The sequence below is a fragment of the Trichomycterus rosablanca genome, chromosome 10 (genome assembly GCF_030014385.1).
Source record: "Trichomycterus rosablanca isolate fTriRos1 chromosome 10, fTriRos1.hap1, whole genome shotgun sequence".
Lineage (NCBI taxonomy): Eukaryota > Metazoa > Chordata > Actinopteri > Siluriformes > Trichomycteridae > Trichomycterus > Trichomycterus rosablanca.
Genome location: NC_085997.1, coordinates 28,272,220 through 28,295,007, shown reverse-complemented (window position 1 = coordinate 28,295,007; position 22,788 = coordinate 28,272,220). Strand labels below are relative to the sequence as shown.

At 39.4% G+C, this 22,788-nt stretch overlaps 3 protein-coding genes across 5 annotated transcripts in view; 2 read left to right on the top strand and 1 right to left on the bottom strand.

Annotated features, from left to right (window-relative positions):
* Positions 1 to 1,573: 1,573 nt before the first annotated feature.
* On the bottom strand, positions 1,574 to 12,691 carry prr15lb (proline rich 15 like b). Of its 3 annotated transcripts, none has more exons than XM_063003073.1 (2): positions 12,674 to 12,691; positions 1,574 to 3,113 (listed from the first exon to the last, which is right to left on the bottom strand). In XM_063003073.1, the coding sequence occupies exon 2, from the start codon at positions 3,099 to 3,101 to the stop codon at positions 2,775 to 2,777; it is 327 nt and encodes a 108-aa protein (XP_062859143.1). In that variant the 5' UTR covers positions 3,102 to 3,113; positions 12,674 to 12,691; the 3' UTR covers positions 1,574 to 2,774. The 3 variants fall into 3 exon arrangements, with proteins under 3 accessions (XP_062859143.1, XP_062859144.1, XP_062859142.1); XM_063003074.1 differs by lacking the exon at positions 12,674 to 12,691 and adding an exon at positions 9,311 to 9,391; XM_063003072.1 differs by lacking the exon at positions 12,674 to 12,691 and adding an exon at positions 9,215 to 9,315.
* Positions 10,972 to 16,847, top strand: LOC134321355 (uncharacterized). Its single transcript, XM_063003071.1, has 6 exons — positions 10,972 to 11,053; positions 15,539 to 15,682; positions 15,944 to 16,104; positions 16,225 to 16,361; positions 16,454 to 16,547; positions 16,673 to 16,847. Exons 1-6 carry the CDS (start codon positions 11,020 to 11,022, stop codon positions 16,805 to 16,807), a joined length of 705 nt encoding a protein of 234 aa, XP_062859141.1. The 5' UTR covers positions 10,972 to 11,019; the 3' UTR covers positions 16,808 to 16,847.
* cdk5rap3 (CDK5 regulatory subunit associated protein 3) overlaps positions 16,840 to 22,788 on the top strand; it is a 29,212-nt gene continuing 23,263 nt past the window's right edge. Inside the window, exons 1-3 of the mRNA XM_063003069.1 lie at positions 16,840 to 16,995; positions 17,114 to 17,285; positions 17,366 to 17,493. Of these exons, the coding sequence (XP_062859139.1) occupies positions 16,855 to 16,995; positions 17,114 to 17,285; positions 17,366 to 17,493 (441 nt within the window). The 5' untranslated portion in view covers positions 16,840 to 16,854. The remainder of the gene's footprint in view (positions 16,996 to 17,113; positions 17,286 to 17,365; positions 17,494 to 22,788) is intronic.

Here is a 22,788-nt window from a genome sequence, read left to right as displayed (position 1 = left end):
GGCTAGTAACAAGAGCTAGGAACGAGGCTAGTAACAAGAGCTAGGAACGAGGCTAGTAGTGATGTCAACCTAGAAACTTGTATTCGAAACTGAATCGATTCATTTGAAGCTCAGTGTTTCGAAACGTTGCTTCGAAGTCCGTATCAAAATGAAAGTCATGCGACTGTCCCGGAAAATGTTTCATTACGTTGCGCTGTTTCGAAACGTTTCGAAACTGATCAATTGTATGTGTCAATGTGTAATAAATATTGTATAGCCTGGTTGCACAAGCACTTCTCAATTTGATTGTATAATAAATAATGGTCAATGTCAAGGACACTCATTATATGACGGAATGATGTTTCATACCACTATCAAAACACACTTCTTTCAGTGATATATGACAGATGTTACTGTTAGACCACTGATTGGACACTAGATGTCACTGTGATGCGATGATTCGAACATTTCACAAGCTCGAATCTTTTTCCGAATCATTTGTTTCATTTGCTTCGATCTCTCAAAAGCCCCACTTATGCCATCACTAAAGGCTAGTAACAAGAGCTAGGAACAAGATTAGGAACATGATTAATAACAAGAGCTAGGAACAAGGCTAGTAACAAGAGCTAGAAACAAGGCTAGTAACAAGAGCTAGGAACATGGGCACAAAACAGGGTTAAGAAAACTGCTAAACAAAACAGTCACCAACAAAGCCAAAAACATCCTCCATACAGAGCCAAAAACATCCTCCATACAGAGCCAAAAACATCCTCCATACAGAGCCAAACAAAAGTCAAATAGTTCCCTGTGTCTGTCTTCCAGCCTTCCTCTTTTATAGAGGGCAGCTGGAGCTAATCAGTCCAGGGGAACCAATCACTGAAGGGGTGTGGAGAGGGGGGCGTGGCACACAGGAGCTCATTGTCACACCTTCATTGTTTTTGTACCATCATTTTATTCTGGTCAGGGTTGCAGTGGGTCTGATTAATTAGGCAAAAGGCAGGAAACAATACAAAAAGATCATCAGTAAATCAAGATGCAGACATACACACATACTCTCAGACCTAGGGGAATTAATTGTAGCTCCAATTTATCTGACTGCATGTCTTCGGACATAAAGGGAAACCTGAAAACCCAGAATAAACCCATACAGACACAGATAGAACACGGCCATCTGGACGGGGAATCAAACACAGGTTCTTTTTGGGGGGAAAAACAGTGCTACCCACTACACCACTTAACTACTTGGAAGAAACACAGAGCATGGCTTGAATTGGTTTATTAACAAACTCTTAAAAGGTGATGAGTTATACTGTAGTTGCCAAATGCCACATACAATCAGGCTATGTTAAAATGCAGGATGACAAAATTAATGAACAGCTGGGTCATTTAGTTGCAAATGTATTTTGTTGCCCAAGACATCTTAGATTTCACGTAATTTGATTAACTGTAATGTGTTTACAATGTGAACTTTAAAACTGTATTTATTATCTATGTTTAAAAAAATTTAATATGGCCATAGGTTATGGCAAATACTCATATTACTCATAAAAGAAACATATCTTTATTAATATTCTTTTTTGTATATTAGCCAGTATTCATTAATAAACCTTTAATTTACTCTAACAGTTTTACAAAATTTGTTTTCCAAACACAAAAACATGGAATCTGTTCAGTTGATTTAAGTTTTTTTGTCTCTAGAAATCATATGCGTTTGCTGAATTAACAAATTAAACCATATATCAGTTACACTATATTGCCAAAATTATTCGCTCATCTGCCTTCACATGCTTATGAACTTGAGTGACATCCCATTCTTAATCCATAGGGTTTAATATGATGTCGGCCCACCCTTTGCAGCTAGACGAGTATTGTTCTCCTGGCAACCGCCAAACCCAGACTCGTCCATCGGCTTGCCAGACAGAGAAGCGTGATTCGTCACTACAGAGAACATGTCTACACTGCTCTAGAGTCCAGTGGTGGCGTGCTTTACACCACTGCATCCGATGCTTTGCATTGCGCTTGGTGATATAAGGCTTGGATGCAGCTGCTCGGCCATGGAAACCCATTCCATGAAGCTCTCTACACACTGTTCTTGAGCTATTCTGAAGGCCACATGAAGTTTGGAGGTCTGTAGCGATTGACTCTGCAGAAAGTTGGCGACCTCTGTGCACTATGCGCCTCAGCATCCACTGACCCCGCTCTGTCATTTTACGTGGCCTACCACTTTGTGGCCCGAGTTGCTGACGTTCCCAATCACTTCCACTTTATTATAATACCACTGACAGTTGACTGTGGAATATTTAGTAGCGAGGAAATTTCACGACTGGACTTGTTGCACAGGTGGCATCCTATCACGATACCACAATGGAATTCACTGAGCTCCTGAGAGCGACCCATTCTTTCACTAATGTTTGTAGAAGCAGTCTGCATGCCTAGGTGCTTGGTTTTATACACCTGTGGCCATGGAAGTGAATGGAACACCTGAATTCAATGATTTGGATGGGTGAGTGAATACTTTTGGCAGTAGAGTGTATGTAAAACAATGCAGACAAAATATTCCATGCCAAAATCCAAGTCAATATTTTTTCTAGAATGGAGTTTAGAAATTATACCCATGAAATGAATTACTTTTGTGTTTGTAACTGCCCTGATGTTATGACTGCTTAAGTAAAACGAGGATGCTTTTCAGTAATGTATCAGTCATTATTCCACTTTGTGTATTCTTCCTACATGTGCCAGTTAACAAGCAGGAGTGTGTTTGTCTATTAAAAATACCACCTGTTTAAGATTATGTCCTATTTCTCCACCACGCAGTCCTCAACAGTTCTGTTGTTTTCACTGAAAATACTTGCATTTTCAGCCAGAGTGGCTCGAATCCTCTTCATCTCTTTGAAACGACCAGAGTGTGAGACTTTAACATTATGGCCCTTGATGCCAGATTTGTCCACAATCTTTTCCAGCTTGGCGTCTAGCTCACTGTCCGTAATTTCTGTGTGATGAGGGCTGGATGGATCTTTGTTGCCAGTGTTGCTTCCATGCTCAGCTGGGATCTCGTAAAGCACCTTGGACTCAGAAGACTTCTTCTTCAAGAAGGACCGTTTCCACCACGCAGATTCAGCCATGACACTGTAAACCTATGACAGACAGACCTGGTTTATAGTCTTACTGACTTTCAAGTTCAAGGACAAGAGGATTTATTGTCATTTCAGTGTTATACAAGTACATATTGAAACAAAACAATGTTCCTCCAGGTCCAAAGTCCAACACAGAACAGAAGTGCAAACAACACAATACACAAGGTGTAGATTGGAAAAGCAGTACAATAAATACAAGATCTACAACAAATACAAGAGATACTGTCTAATCTAACTAAGTGAGCGGGACGAGATCAAAGACAAGTGGTACTAAGTAAATGTTAAGTAAGGTAAACAAAAATCACAAATGACACTAGATTTTAGCCCTGCTTGATGTTAACTGTGAGAACAAGACTTCGTGGCTTGGGTTTCCATGGATGAGCAGACCACACATACACTGATCAGCCATAACATTAAAATCACCTCCTTGTTTCTACACTCACTGTCAATTTTATCAGCTCCACTTACCATATAGAAGCACTTTGTAGTTCTACAATTACTGACTGTAGTCCATCTGTTTCTCTTCATGCCTTTTTAGCCTGCTAATGATTACCCTGTTCTTCAATGGTCAGGGCCACCAATAGGACCACCACAGAGCAGGTGTTATTTAGGTGGTGGATCATTTTCAGCACTGCAGTGACACTGACATGGTGATGGTATGTTAGTGTGTGTTGTGCTGGTATGAGTGGATCAGACACAGCAGCGCTGCTGGAGTTTTTAAATACCGTGTCCACTCACTGTCCACTCTATTAGACACTACCTACCTAGCTGGCCCACCTTGTAGATGTAAAGTCAGAGACGATCGCTCATTTATTGCTGCTGTTTGAGTTGGCCATCTTCTAGACCTTCATCAGTGGTCACAGGACGCTGCCTACGAGGCGCTGTTGGCTGGATGTATCTTTGGTTGGTGGACTATTTTTAGTCCAGCAGTGACAGTGAGGGGTTTAAAACTCCATCAGCACTGCTGTGTCTTATCCACTCATACCAGCACAACACACACTAACACACCACCACCATGTCAGTGTCACTGCAGTGCTCTGACTGATCCACCATTCAAATAATACCTACTCTAGTGGTCGACTGTACAACTGTGGTGGTCCTGTGAGGGTCCTCACCATTGACGACAGGGTGACAGCAGGCTAAAAAAGTATGTAGAGAGACAGATGGACTACAGTAAGTAATTTTAGAACTACAAAGTGCTTTTATGTGGCAAGTGGAGCTGATAACATGGACAGTGAGTGTAGAAACAAGGAGGTGGTCATAATGTTATGCCTGATTGGTGTAAATAGTGCTAACTACAGCTTACAAAGACATTCTTTGTCTATTTAACATTGTGGCAACAGTTTGTGGAAGGTCAGAGCACCTATGCACAAATAAAGGACCATACGTGAATGGTTTACTGAGTTGAGTGGCCTAGTCATTGCCCTGATCTTAACTATATCTTAACCTTAAATGAGCTGTACACCACTGACTACCTTGCACAATTTAAAGACTTTAGTAAAGAAAAATGGGCCAAAAGTACAATTATTATGTTGTGCGAAATGAACTAAACATTGTCATGGGTCGATCTGTTTTCACTTCTTTCACCAATAACAGCAAGTGCAGATCAATGCATTCCCCACAGTCTACCACACTAATCAGTGTTTATTTGCTTTACATGTACTCAGCACTATTTAGGCGTGAGCTTGGATCAGTAGCTCGTTGCTGAGTCTTACGCTGACGTAGCCGATAAGGTCAATCTCTACAAGAATAAAGAAATACAAAATAAAAGCAAAAGTTACTCGCCGCTCAGGTGGTGCAGCGGTAAAAACACACGCTGGAACCAGAGCTGGGATCTCGAATACATCGTATCGAATCTCAGCTCAGCCTACCGGCTAGGCTGAGCAACCACATGAACAACAATTGGCCTGTTGTTCAGATATGGGTGGGACTAGGCCGGATGGGGTCTCTCTCTCTCATGACTGGTGCAATTACAACCTCTGCTGGCTGATTGATGGCGCCTGCACATGAGATGAGAAAAGAGTTCTCTCAGGGTGTGTCTGTCCGTACACAACGCTGAGCTGCACTGCACTTGTCAAGGTGTAGGTGATAAGATGCATACGGCATGCTGCCCACGTGTCGGAGGGGGCGTGGGTTAGCTTTGTTCTCCTCAATCAGAGCAGGGATCGGCATTGGTGGAGAGGAAGCATGACGCAATCAGGCAATTGGACGCGATAAAAGGGAGAAAAAGGGGAGAAAATGCATAAACAAAATAAAATTTAAAAAAAGCAAAGTTACTCATAGTAATTTGATAAATGAATCCTGAACATGATCAGTGTTTTCGAATGATCAAGGGGTGATGGTGTTTTTTTTGTCCTCCGTAAAAATCAAGTGTAAGAAGTTCAAAAATTTGGGTTAGGTTAGGTTGAAAATAGAGAAGGAAATAGAGAAGGAACTTTCACAGACGGTGTTTCTGATGCATAATTCATAAGTGACGTAAGCAGATCTGATAAAGCCGCACTTTTGCTTTTAACAGCCAGCAACCAGTGTGTGTTTTTGGTAACCAGGCAACAATATAAAATATGTCAAATTTATAATAATCTAATCACAATTATTTGATCTAATCTAGCCTTTTCATTTAACATCAGTGACTGACCTCACAAATTTCCTCAGACACACTCCAAAATCAAGTGGAAAGCATTTCCACAAATGCAGAGGCTGTTATAGACGCAAATGGGTGACAACTCTATATTAACGTCCATAATGAATGGGAGGCCCTAGAAGCTTAGGGTCAGATGTCAAATTACTTTTGTTTTTGATTATCTAGTTTCTGATCACTGTGGCATTTTGGCCTGTTCTCTCTGTTTGACTTTTTGGAATTCCTCAGTGTACTCCAGTATTCACCCACTATGAAAGCATTGTCGCCTCACAGCAAGACGGTCCCCATGTCTGTGTGGGTTTCCTCCGGGTGCTCCGGTTTCCTCCCACAGTCCAAAGACATGCAGGTGAGGTGAATTGGCGACACTAAATTGTCCATGACTGTGTTTGATATATAACTGATTAACCTTGTGTGGTGAGTGGCTGCCATGTCTGTCATGAATGTAGCCAGGGTGTGGAACATGACGTTAAAATCTTAATAAACAAACAAACAAACCCACTATGAAAAAAAATCCAGCAGGTGGATGTAAATTAAATTGTAAGGGGCTGAATTACCCTGTAATCGAATGGTGTCTTGTCCAGCATGTATTCCTGCTTCTCGGACAATGTTATAGGATATGTGTGGGACCACCACAACCCTGATCAAGTTACTGAAGATAAAAATACAATGTAAATGGTAATGATATGTTCTACACACTATATAAAGGCTGGACTTGTTTAATGAATGCAATGTTTGAACAAGAGCCGACACATTCTGAATGACCGTCTATCTTTAACCGCACCTCTTTCTAACACTAATCTTCAGATCTGTTGGAAGGTGTCTTGTTTCATTTAGTGATCACTGGTTTTGTGTTTCTGAGAAACATTGCTGACTACAGTATACAATAAGCCAGCTAAACAATAGCTACTATTAAATGAGACTAAAGTAATAGACTGCTGCACCACCTGAGCGATAATCCAACCAACCAAATACACACAAATGTCAACATATACACACACATGCTAATGTTCTTAAATATGTCATTTTTAATACATCAGCTTAAAGGCTCCAATTGTTTGTGTGGGCTCTTCTCTCACCTACTAAACATAATGTGGTTCCAGAACCATGGCAGATCTGTTTTAGCATTTCCTGTATAACTTACCACAGAGATACTTTCCCTCTAAGCATAAAATAACAGTTTGGGTCTACTTTTCATTCATGTCAAAGCAATCATTGTTCCATGCACTTTTTAATGAGTATATTCAAACTTGCCCAAGTTATATGGGCACAGAAAAGTCATAAGAAAGACTTATTATCTTTTATCTTATACATAGATGGATGGATGGATGGATGGATGGATGGATGGATGGATGGATGGATGGATGGATGGATGGATGGATGGATGGATAGATAGATAGATAGATAGATAGATAGATAGATAGATAGATAGATAGATAATAAGAAGATAATAAGAAGATAATAAGATAATAAGAACGGCGGCTCAGTGGGTAGCACTGTTGCCTCACAGCAAGAAGGTCCTGAGTTTGATCCCAAGTTGGACCGGTCCGGGTGTGGAGTTTGCATGTTCTCCCTGTGTCTGCGTGGGTTTACTCCGGGTGCTCCGGTTTCCTCCCACAGTCCAAAGACATGCAAGTGAGGTGAATTGGAGATACAAAATTGTCCATGACTGACTACCGTGTCTAAAATACTAATAAACAAACAAACTTAAATATGTAATTTTAATACATCACCTTAAAGGTTCCAATGTAGTTCCACAACCAAGACTGTGCCCTGTTTTGGTAGATCCTGTATAACTGAACTCACAGATACTTTTCCTCTTAGCATAAAATAACAGTTTGGGTTTTCTTTCCATCCATGGCAAAGCAATCACTGTTCCATGCACTTTTTAATAGGTCTATTCAAACTTTCCCACATAATATGGGTACAGAAAAGCCATAAGAAATACTTTTTTTATTATTTATGCATTTTCTCCCATTTTCTCCCAATTTAGTGTAGTCAATATATCTTCCGCTGCTGGGGGATTCCTGATTGCAGTCGAGGTGGGTTTACTGCTGCTCACACCTCCTCCGACCCGTGCGCAGCCCTTAGAGGACCCCTTTTTCACCTATGCACTCTGCACAGATGCCTCTCTATCTACCAATCAGGGTTATTATAGTCTGGTCATCCCGCCCTAGCAGAACTGTGTCTGCTGCAGGCTGATAAGCACTTATGCCCGCTAGATGGAGCCCAGCCGTCCAGTGGCAATGCCGAGTTTCGAACCGTGGAGTTCAGAATCTCGTCGCTGGTGTATAAGCGGAATATCCCACTGTTCCACCTGGGTGCCTGAAAGACTTCATTTTTTTGTATTCTCATTCAACTTTTAGTTTGTTATTATTTTCATTCCTCTGTTGATTTTTTATTTATTCTAAGTAACTGATTAGTCTCCTTTACAATTGAGGCCTATGCTGAGGACACAATTCAAAGATAAACTTTATATTGGGCACCAAAACATTGCAGGGTATTGCCATAGTTTTCAGAGCAAGGAAGAAGCCCCAGTGTTTAGAGAAAACCCAAACAAAAAAGTAAGAGCCTTATACACATTATAATCAATGTCAGAACCACCCAGAACTATGACTGGCAACATAAATTCAGTTTTTTTTTTTATCAACACATCTAAACTTCCTCATGGCAGCATTAGTTTTTAGCCTTTTCCCTTTAGTGTTACCAAAAATAAGCTTACTATGTAAATTAGTTTTTCCCCTGTTCCAGCAACCAGGGAAATCACAAGGGAGGTATATATATCATGCCCTGTATAAACATTAACCATCAGTAACCAAGTTCAAAGCTTTTCACTGAAACAATGTTTAAATAAAGAAAAGGTTGGTCCAAGGGTGGCCAGGCCAGCACTTTGAGGTAAAGCCACAGGGGATTGTGATTGCTCACTGTTACGGGATCTGATCTTTTTTTCCCTGCTTTGTTACCTGGAATTGGTGTGGAATTATGTTATGCTGCAGTTTCATACACAAGGCCTGATTTGTTTGATTCCTACTTCTAAGAGTAAAACAATCATCCATAACCACTTTATTTCGATGACTATGATATCTAGTGTCCCATATTTCTTCTTTTCACTTAACCTAAAATGAGGACGCAATCTGTTCTGCAAAGTGTTTAGGTTCAAGCTAAGTTTAACATTGTTCTATGGTATTTAATAATAAAGCATTTCTAGCAAACAGTACTGTATTAACACATCAAAGCCAGTAAAGTAAAGAAATGTGTACAACTAACCTGTCCATACATGCAAAAAAGTTGCTGTAAATGAATTAAAGTCTAATTTTATTCGTGTGTGGTTATGCCACCTGATATTTAAAATGAACAAACGCAACAACACTATTACCTGGCATTAAGGAATATAAAAAATGCTATTAGTCCACAGTTTGCATGCATTTAGAATGGGTCTCATTTGATTCCTTAAAATAAATTATACCTGATCAAACGTATCCGTGTTCCAGATGAACAGATGTCCACATAAAATAAAACAGTTCAGTTTATAGCACTGATAATCTACCAGCGTTGTTCTTACATTGTTTTGCGTAGATTGCTTTTGTCTCCAAAGCCTGGTTACTTTCTGTACTTTGGACTTTTTCCCTTCTCCGTTGATAAATCTGATTGCTCTCATTTGGTGCCAAGCTGTTGTGTTGTCTTCTTTTCCATACACACCCACTCACAGAGACTTTTGTGTCCTATGCCTATTGTGCCTCCCACAAGTCTATCAGTCACAGCTGAACCTGGAGACAGATCTTTGCAACTTGTGTAAATGTTACAGCCATGTGAGTAAAAAGAGGAGGGTTTGATCTGTCAAGCTGAACCAATTCAAAAGGACTGTGATGTTAACTTTAAATTTGCCTGGTAAACAAACAAGGCACTAAACACTTTGAATGAACTCAGTAAGATTTCCTGGTTACCTATAAAGAAAAACAAATGTCTTTATTTCTCTTGATTAAATCACTTTGTTTCTCTGGGAGAGACAAAAAAAGCAAGCTTACTCATTCCTGTCCTGCGCTAATCCCATTAAACACAAGATAAATGAGCAATGTATTTCTTTGAAGGTTTTCAGCTGTAGCCTATTTGTAACAAATGCTGTGCTGACTTTTCTCACAGTATAAAACACACAAAGCAATGCCAACTTTAAAAGAACTTCAAAGCAGTTCATATGCAAACAGGCTTGCAAACATGTCTTGATTACCTTATCTAATGAGCCATGCCACCAGAGTTCAGTTTTTCCTAAACATGCTTTATTTTGCATAGTCAGACCTAGGTAATTTAAATTATTTTGTATATTTAAAGCAATCAATGCAGCTTTAAAACAAATTATCCTGCACAGCAAAATCAGCAGAGATAAATATATGGTGCTGATGAAATATTTGAGAGTAGAGAGTTAATCTGACTACTGCATGAGTTAATCCAACTCTGGGTTGTCTCATCTGTTTGGTTTCACTCCCAGTAAAAAAAACTTCAGTGTCAAAATAGAGTGTTAAACATGCTCTCCTTTAAATTAACTCTGAGAGTGTTAACACAAATATTACTAAACTCTAGGATTTTGAATTAACTCCCAGAGTGTTAAGTGATGAACCCCACCCACAGCACTCTTTTCGACTGGACAGCTAATTAGCCATCTAATTTATCACCAGTTCAGGCTGCAAATAGGGTGGCCAGACGTCCAATTTTAGGCCGGACAGTCCGGCTTTTCAGCTGCCAGTCCTCCATTCACGCAACGCTAGGACGGACACTTAAAAATCCTCCTTTTGGAGTGAACTGGTTTCATTTTTGATCAATATTATTTACCATTGGCTCAGGTACATGTCGAAACAAATGCTTTGTATTTCATTGGTTTAATAGCCTCATTTGACTCCTCCTTATAGAGCTACCACTGGCCAATCGGAGAAGGTCCGCCCTCTAAATGCTAGTCTGTGATTGGGTGGTTGAATTTCGCCCGCCCTCTCTGTCCTGTAAACACCGCTACCTGAGTCAATCACTCAGCTCTCATGATCAGGGACGCGGTGAAAATGCCAAAAAGTAAACTTTTGGAGGCAGCGAGGAACAGACTTAAATATAAAAAGTAGATACAACATTTAGTGAGTAAAACAGTAATTTGATATAGAATTCTTGCTTCAATTGGTCAAAAACTCTGTTATATGGGTTCTGGATTCATTCTGTGTGTTGCAGTATCATGTCCCCCTGTTCCTAATATGACGTCCTTCTTTTTGGTGTAATGTCCTCCTTTTTGTTACTATGAATCTGGCCACCCTAGCTACAAATCTAATCGGTAAGTGCTGCATTCGGTTATATTTCTGTAGAATTGGTTTGCATATGTATTAGTTACAAGTTTTTAAAATTAATTATTGTTGTGTGGTGGTGGAGTCGGGTAACGGCGAGGCGTTGAACTTGGTGCAAACTTGGTCGAACATTTATAAGTGAGTTGAAGTTCTCGGTTCGGTTTCACAGGAGGGTTCTACCATTAGGGCCGAAACATTTTAGAATAGTTCGCCAGAGGGAAAAATATTAAATATGGCATGTAATTTAGGGCCGAAACATTTTTGAATAGTTCACAAAGATGGTAAAAAATATTAAATATGGCATAAAATTAGGGCCAACATCTTTTAGAATAGTTCACTTAGAGCAGACCTGGGCATTGTACGGATCCGGCCCGCGAGACATCCCCAACCGGCCCGCATGAGGTTCGTGGCAATTAAAAATTAGATGTAAATAAATGTACATCAAACATGCACTATAACAGGATTGATTTTGACGAGAGCGCTGTGTCTTTAAATATCCGTACGTTTCGATTTGCGTGTGCGCGAGTGTATTAGTGATGGGAATTTCGGCTCTCTTTTTAGAGAGCCGGTTCTTTTGGCTCGGCTCACTAAAAAGAGCCGGCTCTTTCGGCTCCCAAGATGGCTCCTTAGATTTTTTTGTTGCTTAAATTAATTTATTACCAAATTACATGTAAAATGAATTACTCATGTAAAAAAACATTGTATCAAATGTTTATTATTTAAATTGCTTTATTTATATACTCAACATGGAACAGAGTGCTCCAACAATAAATTATAAAATACAAAAACAAAGACCCATCTCAATTAGACAAAAAGATCTGATTGTGTATATTATTTGTACGTTTGCATCCAAAGTGGGACAGCATGGTGGCTAAGTGGTTGGCACTGTCGCCTCACGGCAAGAAGGTCCTGGGTAGAGATGGGACGATCGATCGGCTATGAATCGGTATCGGCCGATTTTTAATCAAAATATGCTATCGGCGATCGGCGATATTTCCTAAAAGTAGCCGATCCGATCGTGTGATTATATAAAGATCATGTTAAGTTAACAGCTCAGTGGATTGATTCAGACTTTGAGCTACGACGCGCCAACCATCACATCACCATTCATCAACCATCGTACAGAAACCATCGTGAAAGCTCTTCATGACCTAAAATAACATCATTAACGTTGTGCATCATACATACCATGTAATTTTGCTGATTGTAATATTTACTTTAAAAAGATAATTCAACCCGGTCACATCTGAGTCGATTCTATCAGCACGTTATATAAACTCCTGGTTCACTTTGGTAAATCGTAAGCGGTTCTTACTTGTGATGTAGATGAGAACAGAAAACGTTACAGAGCCAATCAGAGGCAAAAGTTTATTCATTATCAAATTCGTTAGTTCAGGATCATCTGCTAAACTTTTAGGGTAATCAGAACTTTTAGCTCCACAGACGGAACGAGTCTGACTCGGTTACCGCTCTGTGGTAATAGCGGTTTAATTAAGCTTTTTAATTAAGCTTTTTAATGTAAGAAAGTCACACAATGTTCTGTAGTAGCCGGTGTTTATTTAAAACCACAGCATTTATTAATAACAGTAAAAACGGAGAGAGAAACTTACGCGTCACATTCGACTCCTGAATCAGAATCATTTAAAGCGACACTGTGAACAAAGCGTTTTTTTTAAAGAAACACACACACGCTGTTGCTTTCGGTTTATTTTCACTGTGAGGCTCTTTTTAAGTTTTTTTCAGACTAAACTGGATAACATTAAACCTGTGTGTGTGTGTGTGGTCAGTTAGACTAATAAGATATGTCTCCTGTGGGTGAAAAAAATAATTGTTTGGTTACTTTATTATTTACTGCTGATTTTGCGCTAAAAATTGCATGATCGTCCCATCTCTAGTCCTGGGTTCGATCCCCAGGTGAAGAGCCCGGGTCCTTTCTGTGTGGAGTTTGCATGTCTTTCCCGTGTCCGCGTGGGTTTCCTCCGGGTGCTCCGGTTTCCTCCCAAAGACATGCAAGTGAGGTGAATGTTCCTGTCATGAATGTAACCAAAGTGTAAAACCTGACGTTAAAATCCTAATAAACAAAACAAAATAAACAAGCATCTAGAGTGAAACAACACAACATCAACAAAGCATCACTCAACAAAATATAAATAAAAATGTGCAAAACAAAAAGAAAATCCAGGTGAAAGCATTGATCCTGTTTCTCCTTTCTGTTATGATCTGCCCTGTTAAAAAAGATTCTCTCTGAGGGGACAGATACACAGTCTATGTGCCATCACATGTATAAGATGTGGGTAGACTGAACACTTGGTCTCCCAGTGAACACTTGGTTCAGTGGGTCTGAACTTCTCTGTAAAAGGGGCTTCTCGTGTCCAAACTTTACTATGTTTCCTCTCACTCATTTTCCTCACCTTTCCAGCGTGTAATGTCTGGCTCTGTAAAGCGCTGAGTTCTCTCTCTCTCTCTCTCTCTCTCTCTCAACTCAAACTCAAAAGAAGCTTTATTGGCATGACAAATAAGGACATTCGTATTGCCAAAGCAAGTTACAGGGAAATATAAACAATAAAAATAAGAAAGAACAAAAATATACAGAATAGTTACATGTGCAAAAAATTTAGAATAGAATAAAATATTAATAAAAACAGTGCAAAATAATAACAATAAAAAGTATAATATTTACAATAATGAGGTAGTAAAACAATCTCTCTCTCTCTCTCCCTCCTGTTCGTGTGCTCACTGTCTGTCTGTCTGTCTGTGTGTGTCTGTGTGTGTGTGTGTGTGCGTGTGTAACCCCTCCCCTCCTGCTCAGTGTAATTACACAAACGCCACCACGTATCTTGACCAATCACGTGCGGTTTTGACAGAAAAAAAAATCCGGAAAAAAACGAATCGGCTCCCAGTCAGGAGCCGGATCCCGTCGTTCACTTTAAAGAGCCGGCTCTTAGAGCCGCATCGTTCGCGACCGACCCATCACTAGAGTGTATCAGCTTCACTGTAATGCGAACAGAACTGAGTGTGATTGACGGTGGAGTTTTTAACAAGACACGAACTTCTGAATTGTTTATTTACTAAAGTCAGATGTAACGCTGGTTAAGGATCAGAATTTAGGCTCTAAATCGCTGTTGCGGTACTAAACAGAAATACAAGCATATGAACGATGTGGAGCGTCACACCTGAAGCTTCTCTAACTAAACTGCAAAAGCAACAAAGACTGTTTATAAAGTTTAACACATCCAGAACTGAAGCAGTCAGGACCAGCTTTGTGATTTTAAACATAATATTAAACAATAACAAAGGACTGAAAAACAAATGAGGTAATTAGACTCAAAACAAAATAGTGTAAAGTTTAAAAACCTGCACATTTTGTTCACATTTGTTTTTGCATTTGTTTGTTTAAATAGTGAAATAATGTTGATGTTTTTACTCTGCATACTTCTAACTTTCTAAATGTAACATCAAAACATTAACAGCTTATTAGAACTGTACAATTCACTGCTTTTCATAAAGAGTGGACAGTTGTAGCCTAGTGGTTAAGGTACTGGACTAGTAATCAGAAGGCTGCTGGTTCAAGCCCCACCACTGCCAGGTTGCTGCTGTTGGGCCCTTGAGCAAGTCCCATAACCCTTAATTGCCCAGACTGTATACTGTAACTGTATTGTAAATGGCTTTGGATAAATGCGTCTGCTAAATGCTGAAAATGTAATGTAAATGTAAATAAAAAGATACAATTAATATTGAGCAGAATTAAGTTCACCTTATTGGTCCGGCCCTCCACAACAGTCCGAGTTTCTTATGTGGCCCCTTGGAAAATTTAATTGCCCACCCCTGACTTAGAGGGTAAAAATATTAAATATGCCATATAATTAAGGCCAAAACCTTTTAGAACAGTTGGCATGGACACAAAAATATTACATGTACACACGTAATTTCTTGTGTAGACTGCAAAAATGTAAAAAACGTACGTGTATTCATGTCTTGGCATGTAAATACACTTACATTTTTGCCATCTACAACACGTAATTTATTTTTACGTCTCCATGTGAACAATTCTAAGAGATTTTGAACACAATTTTATGCCATATCTCACAACGTGTGGTAATGTTTTTGCTGATAAGACGTGATTACTCTTTGGTAAATTATCACAATCTTAACTTTCTTCCCTGTGGGACATGCTAGCTAAAGTTGAGTATGAAGGAACACAAAAATACGTCAAAGTTCCACAGTTTGATGAAAGCGTGGAATACAACAGATTTCTTCAAGACAGTATTTTTTTATTTGCGAAAATAAACAAAGGCAAGCAAATCTATAGCCAGCATACTTGTGAAAAATCCTGGAAACCTTAAAGTTTTTTGCAAGAAAATTGCTAATTACTTTTTTCTTGTAGCAATAACAAGTGGATGATTTAAATATAGTACAATTTATATTACTGTTTCTATGCCTAGGTTGCTTATTGCAACATATTTTTCTTGTCCTAGTAACTATAACATTTTGTCTGCAACCTGAATGTCAGCTCATCTTAACTGACGAATCAGGAACAGAAGTGGATGAAGATATTTTCGAGGAACTTGTGCAGCCAGGTGTACTGAACTTCAAGATCTCATTTAGACAACCAGTTATAGGTAAGTCTATTTAGTCATTGGAATGATTTTGCTTATAAAATAGAGAAAACATATTAACACACTAAAGAATGCTTTTTGTTGGTGTGTTTTATTTATTTCCTTAATTTTACTCGTTTGTTCGTTCGTTCATTCATTCATTGTCTGTAATCGCTTATCCAGTTCAGGGTCGTGGTGTGTCTGGGGCCTACCCGGAATCACGGGGTGCAAGGTGGGAAACTTAATTTTACTACTTTTACTAATAAATACTTTTTTGTTTCCTAGATCTGAAAGTCCAAATTGTTAGTCATGAATCAGCTTCTTCTGTAGTGTCAGACACTCCTCTTTCCCCACTGTCATCCAGTTCATCCGACTCCACAGTCATCCTTGAATCAACAAAGAGAAGGAGGGTGACAGAATTTATGGATCGGGATCAAGCAAGACCGGTACAATTCATTAAACTTATTGTGATTTTAATATTATCTAGTTTTAAGTTTTTTGTCAAAATTACATTTTTCAAAGTTTTAGGATAAGACATAATATGGCATTGAATTATGTTTTTGAAGATGGTTGAAGTAGTTCTCAAGGCCAATCCAAAGGGTGAAGAAATCTTCATGGAGTATGACAAGACTAAAACTCTAACAGATGCAAAATGGAAACAAATGGTGAACATCCTGGTTGCTGATATGATCGAAACACATGGGTAAGACATTCAACTGAATTTGAATAATAAGTCAATTAAATTTAAGAATACACACTGAAAATGTCATTTATTTATTTATTTTCTCTTTGAAGGAGGATTCCACCATCAAGTGCACAGACGAATTATGCACTGGGAATTGTGACGCTGTTTCCATACCTCCAAGATCCATACTCTGATAATGGATATGTAAGTTAATGTTATTGTTTAGCTGAAGACCCAAACTGCTGTGTCTCAGTAATTGAAATGTATAAGTGTCTTAATGAAAATTAAGGATTTTTTTTGTGGCTGTGATTGGTTTGCGTCCAAAACAGGAACACTACTACGATCCTGTGGGTAACACTGGCTACCTAGCCTGGAGGATTAACGCAACTCCTCTGTTGGCTCCCAGAGTCATTCAAGGCCTTCTTATGAGGATAGTCCAAAAAGCAGACGAGAAGCTCTGCTAAGTGTTGAACAGCTGTTTGGTGAAGAGTGCAGGGAGGCTTTATCTACAATGAGGCACTCAACAGATGAGTCCGTGGTCAAAGAGAGAATGAGAGCAACTTTCCAGTATAGGCAGAAGCTGGTTTATGATAAGGATGCATCAGTTTCGGTCCTGGATGACTTTCCTCGTTTCCTTGACATTCCTGGATTGGTAAGAAAATTCATCTTAAATATTAGACAGGTCTCCACTCTTTTTTTTTGGAAACATGTTTAGACAACATGTTTGATTATATTTAATCATGTATGGAAATTGTGTGTCTCCTTCAAAGATTGACCAGGACTTCTCCATGGTGTCTGGAGATGAGGTGTTCAGTAGGTTTCTGGCAAAGTGGCCTACTTTTTTCAAGCCCAGAGTCATCCGTGACTGCAGGACCCTCACCCCGAATCAGTATGTTGAGGAACTGCTGTCAGCAATTGAACCCCAACCTGAGGATATCTATGGTGAGTGGAACTTTTTATTCCCAAAATATTTCTGAAGATTTTTAAAAGCATTTGTCAGTTAAACACTGTTTGTTCTCTAGGATGGGACAGTGATATGTCAGCAATTCTCCTGCTTCTGCATCTACTTCCCCCAACCTCAAGAGGCCAAAAACCCCCAGCAAAGATCAGTTCAGCCCAGGCAGCCAACCATCTTGTGCGGTACCTTCCAGTATGTAGTGTTTGATTTTTGTACATGCTGTCTTTTGTCTTGTCATTTAGAAACCTTTGATTTGAAGTAAGGGTGGCACAGTGGTGCTACAGATGGTGTCACTGTCACACAGCTCAAGGGTTCTGGGGGAGTGGATTCAAACCCTGCCTCAGGTCACTTTGGAATGTGGTGTGTTCTCCCTGAGTCTGTGTGGGTTTCCTTCAGGTGCTCTGGATTCCTCCACAGTCTAAAAACACATGTTGGTTGGTTGGTGTATTGGCTATTAAAAGGTGTGAGTGTGTGTTGCCCTGTGATGGGCTGGTGCCCTGTCCAGGGTGCATTCCTGCTTTGTGCCCAGTGATTCCAGTTAGGCTCCAGACCCACCACGACCCTGAACAGGATGAAGCAATTACAGAAAATGATTGAATGAATTAATTAATGAAGGATTGATTCAAAGAACATTTAGAGTAGTGATTCTCAATTCTGGTCCTGATGGGCCTCTGCCCTGCATGTTGCATGTGCATTTTCTCCTCACTCAATCACACCCACTTCAACCTTGGGGTTAGCTCTTTAGTTGCATTAGGTGTGTTGGGAGCAGAGGAATCTCTCAAATGTGCAGGATGGCCCACCAAGACCAGGATTGAGAACCACTGATTTAAAGGTTATAACAGGAGATATAATTTCTTTTTTTTTTTTCTTTTCTAATGCATTTTCATATGCGATTGGGGGTCTAATGATGTAATGGTATTACCAGTAATAATCCTCAAGGTGAAAATATTTGTATGTCACTGCATGAAAGCTCTACTTGCACTGACTTGTAACATGTTCTATAGTTCTAACCTATAGGAAGGAGCCATTTTTACTACCTTCCTTGAGAGAGCTGAAACGAAACAGCCCTTCCTCCTCTGCATTGGTGAGCAAAAGAACAAAATCTCAAAGTTCTACATCATCATCGACCAGAAGGCTGTCCCATGCAAGGCTCAGACGTTGGTGGCTGCTTTTGATGAGCTATTTAAAGCTCACTACATCTTCAATCTCTCCTATGATGAAGCTCTGAGCAATTTTTATACATTTGTGCAGACCACAGTGTATAATATTGATGTTGGAAGTGCCAAGGAGAGCCCCCGTGTTAAGGAACTTAGAGCAAGACTGAACTAATAGTTTTTTGAAAAATAATGTTCACGTGTTTTGTCTGTAAAGTGCACCACAATAGTTGTTCGCTCCTTTTTCAGCATTTAAAATTTCACCATGGCTTATATCCTGGCAAAAGTTTACATTTGAAATGTGGAGAGCGAGGATGTTCTTTATCTTTTTGTACTTACAATGGCTTTAGAAAGCACCTCAACAATGTACATAGGCATGCCACAGTTCCCCATGTTGATACTAGCGAGGATGTCACTGCACAAAGTGAAGATGAGGTGCAGTTTTCAAGTAATCAACCAAAATGTTCAACTTCTGTTGCCACTTCGGAAGTGTTTCATGTACCTTCACAGAGTTCTGATGATATTTCTCATCTGTCATCTATGTGTGGTTCAATTGTTGCACATTTGCAAGCAGCAGGTCTTTCTGAAAGCACTGTCCAAACAATTGTTAGCTCAATGGAAGTTGTTAATAATGTTCACAACCAAGCACGAGAGGCAGTTCTCAAAACCTTTTCTCCTGAAGGAAAGGATTCAGGTGTTTGTAAAAAAAAAATAGAGCACTGTTTTGATCAGCTAGACAATCCTTTTTCAGCATTAAACACAGAGGCAAAGAGACAGAAACATTTTGATGAAAGGTGGGAAATAGTTGAACCTGAAGAACATGTCCTTGGGGTGAGAATGGATGTACGAAGAGATAGAACTACAGGTATATACAGCCAGTTCCCTGTAACAGACAAATATATGTATGTGCCCATTCTTGGTACACTCAAATCCATTTTCAAAAACAGGGAAATAAGAGAAAGCTTCTTGCAGGACAAATTGAGTGAAAAGGGCATTTACAAAGACATTAATAATGGTTCATATTTCCAAAATCATTCCCTATTCTCACAAGAGAGGCATGCTCTACAGCTTTTGCTCTATTATGACGATTTTGAAACAGCCAACCCTTTAGGTTCCAAGAAGGGGGTTCACAAAATTGGTGGTGTCTATTTTACTTTGAAAAATCTTCCACCTAAATGTAACTCTGTGCTAATAAATATACATCTTGCAACTCTTTTTTTTTTTTTACACTAACGATCTGAAGACATATGGTTTTGATGAAATATTGAAGCCTCTCATTGATGATCTAAAAATTTTGGAAACAAAAGAAATACAACTTTTTTTGTAAAACCATTGTTGGGCTCAGTAATTCAAATTACAGGAGATAACCTTGCTTTAAATGGCTTGTTGGGTTTTGTGGAATCCTTCAGTGGAACACATTTCTGTAGGTTTTGTTTGACTAATAAGAAAGACATACAGTCTGTATTTACTGAGGATCATCCTGGTGTAATTTTCCATTCAAAAGAACTGCACACTGAACATTGTAAGGTACTAAATGAAAATCCTGCTCAACTTTCAGTATTTGGTGTTAAAAAGAACTGTGTGTTCAATGCTTTACAGTATTTCCATAGCTCTGACAACTATGCTGTTGACATCATGCGTGATTTGTTAGAGGGTGTTGTACAGTATGAACTTAAGCTGCTTTTTCTTTACCTCATTAAACAGGGCTATGTTTCTGTGAACACTTTGTCTGACAGAATACAGAGCTTTAATTATGGTTACCCAGAACGCAAAAACAAACCAAGTGGCTTACAATTGGATGACAATAGCAAACACCTGGGGTTGAATGCTGTCCAGTCATGGTGTGTTCTGCGCAACACTCCCCTTATATTTGGTGATGTCATTGAAAGGGGTAACAGTCACTGGAAACTACTTCTCCTTTTGATACAGATAGTCAACATAGTGTTCTCCCCAATTATAACTGATGGAATGATGTTACCTGAAACATTTAATTTGTGATCACCATAATATGTTCAAATTGCTGTATCCTGATAGGAATTTGATTCCAAAACACCACCTGATGATACACTATCCACGCTGTATTAAAAAAATTGGCCCTCTTATACATATTTGGTGTATGAGATTTGAGGCTAAACACCGTGTTTTCAAAAGGCCTGTAAAAAATTTCAAAAATCTCATAAAATCTTTAGTAAAGCAGCATCAGCGTCAATTGACATTTCACTATGAGAACTATTATTTCAAGAGATTTGAGTTTGGTCCTACAAGAACACAAACACTATCTAGCTTGGAGGGTGGAGAAGTACTTGGACAGACATTACAATTGGAGGCATTTTCTGATGTTTCAACTACTAACTGGGTCAGAAATTACGGTACTGAATATGAGGTTGGTTTGTTTGTTTGCACTGGATCATATGATCTTCCAGAGTTCAAAAAAATCTGTAGTATAATAATACATGAAGAGCATGCTTTCATACTAGCTGGTAGCATTGACACACTGTACTTTGATGAGCACTTTAATGGATACTGTATTGAGAGAGGTGATGCATTTTCTGTTATTTGTACAGACCAGCTTACCTATTTCAGACCCTTTGATAAGCAGTACTCCAATGAGAATGGTAACAGAGCTTGCATAGTGCCATATTGTTATATGTTGGAAACATTTCATTGAATATTTAAAATGTTTTATTGAAAGTGGTGCACATGTTCAGAAATAAATGATAAAAAACATGTTAAATCAAACAGTAGTATGTCATTCTCTTTTTCAAGCTAAAGTGAATTAATTGCACACTCTTAAAGCTGCAGTATGCAAATCAATGTCAACATGGAGGTAACTCCTGTTGAGTAAAAATTGACACCATAAAAGAGTCGGTTATTAACACTGCACTCTGGTGCTGAAAAAATTAAACACTGAGTAGTGTTAAACAGTGTTACATTTTAGCTCTCCAGGGAGTCAAAATTAACTCCATCACTGTTAAAATTCCAACACTTTGAAAAGTGTTAAAATAACACCCTGGGGAGTGGACCCATATAGACACTTTTAAAGTGTTGAAATTAACTCTCATAGAGTTATTTTGTGTTTGCGGATTTTGCTGTGTGGTTCTATTTACATTTACATATATTTTCTTTCTGGGCACAGTGGTGCAGCTGGTACAGTGGGTGCCAAACACCAATTTGGGTTTGATCTTCACTTTTGATCACTGTTTGGAGGCAGGATGTCTGGTTCTCTCCTACCTCCCAGAAACATGTGAAAAGGAACCGGCTTTTAAGGACTGAGTTAGAATATGAATGATTATGTGATGGGTGGCACAGTGGCTAGCACTGTCGCCTAACAGCAAGAAGGCCCTGGGTTCGATCCCCAGGCGGGGTGGTCCGGGTCCTTTCTGTGCTGCGTTTGCATGTTCTCCCCGTGTCTGCGTGGGTTTTCTCCCACAGTCCAAAAACATGCAGTCAGGTTAATTGGAGACACTGAATTGCCATATACTGTAGGTGAATGGGTGTGTGTATGTTTGTGTGTGTGTGTGTGTATATGTGTGTCTGCGATGGACTGGCGCCCTGTCCAGGGTGTTACTGTGTGCCTTGTTCCATTGAAAAGCTGGGATAGGCTCCATCAGCAGTTTACCTCACCTGCATGTCTTTGGACTGTGGGAGGAACCCAGAGCACCCGGGAGAACATGCAAACTCCACACAGAAAGGACCCGGACCGCCCCACCTGGGGATCGAACCTAGGACCTTCTTGCTGTGAGGCGACAGTGCTACCCACTTGGCCACCGTGCCGCCCGTGTACTAATTTAACATTTTATTTTGTATAGTATATATTTGAAATAAATCTAAAGCTGTAATTGCTCTAGTTTGTTTTAAACATTTACATGTTACAGGACAGACTGAATAATTCTGCTTAAATCACCACTGTTTCTCAAGTTTGGTCTTGCAGTTTGTCACTTTTCTGTTTTTGACACATCTGGTCCAGCTCACAGAGGCCTTGACAATTGGCTACTGAGTTAAATCAGATCTGAGAGACTAAAACCTAAAACTCTGAAAAGCAGTCAGCCTTTTACAAGTTATTACTACATGTTCCTGCAACAAATTGTGTTAAGGCAAGTCTGTAGACATCTGAACATGAGCTTGTTGGATATCCCTTTCCAGCACTCAAAAGTTTCCCAGACACTCCTGCTTTTGTGGCTATAACAGCCTCCACTATTCTGGGAAGGCTTTACAAAACTTACCTGTGGGAATTTGTGGCAATTCAGTCATACATGCATTCATAAAGTTATAAACTGATGTTGGATAAAAGCTTGCCGTCTACATATCAGTTAATCCCAAAGGAGTTTAATGG

Excerpts from the sequence above, each read along its gene's own strand:
- prr15lb (XM_063003073.1), bottom strand. The coding sequence starts at position 3,101 with ATGGCTGAATCTGCGTGGTGGAAACGGTCCTTCTTGAAGAAGAAGTCT.
- LOC134321355 (XM_063003071.1), top strand. The coding sequence starts at position 11,020 with ATGAATCTGGCCACCCTAGCTACAAATCTAATCG. Across the intron at positions 11,054-15,538 it reads CCTAGCTACAAATCTAATCG|TAACTATAACATTTTGTCTG; the intron begins GTAAGTGCTGCA and ends TTCTTGTCCTAG. Across the intron at positions 16,548-16,672 it reads CATACTCTGATAATGGATAT|GAACACTACTACGATCCTGT; the intron begins GTAAGTTAATGT and ends CGTCCAAAACAG.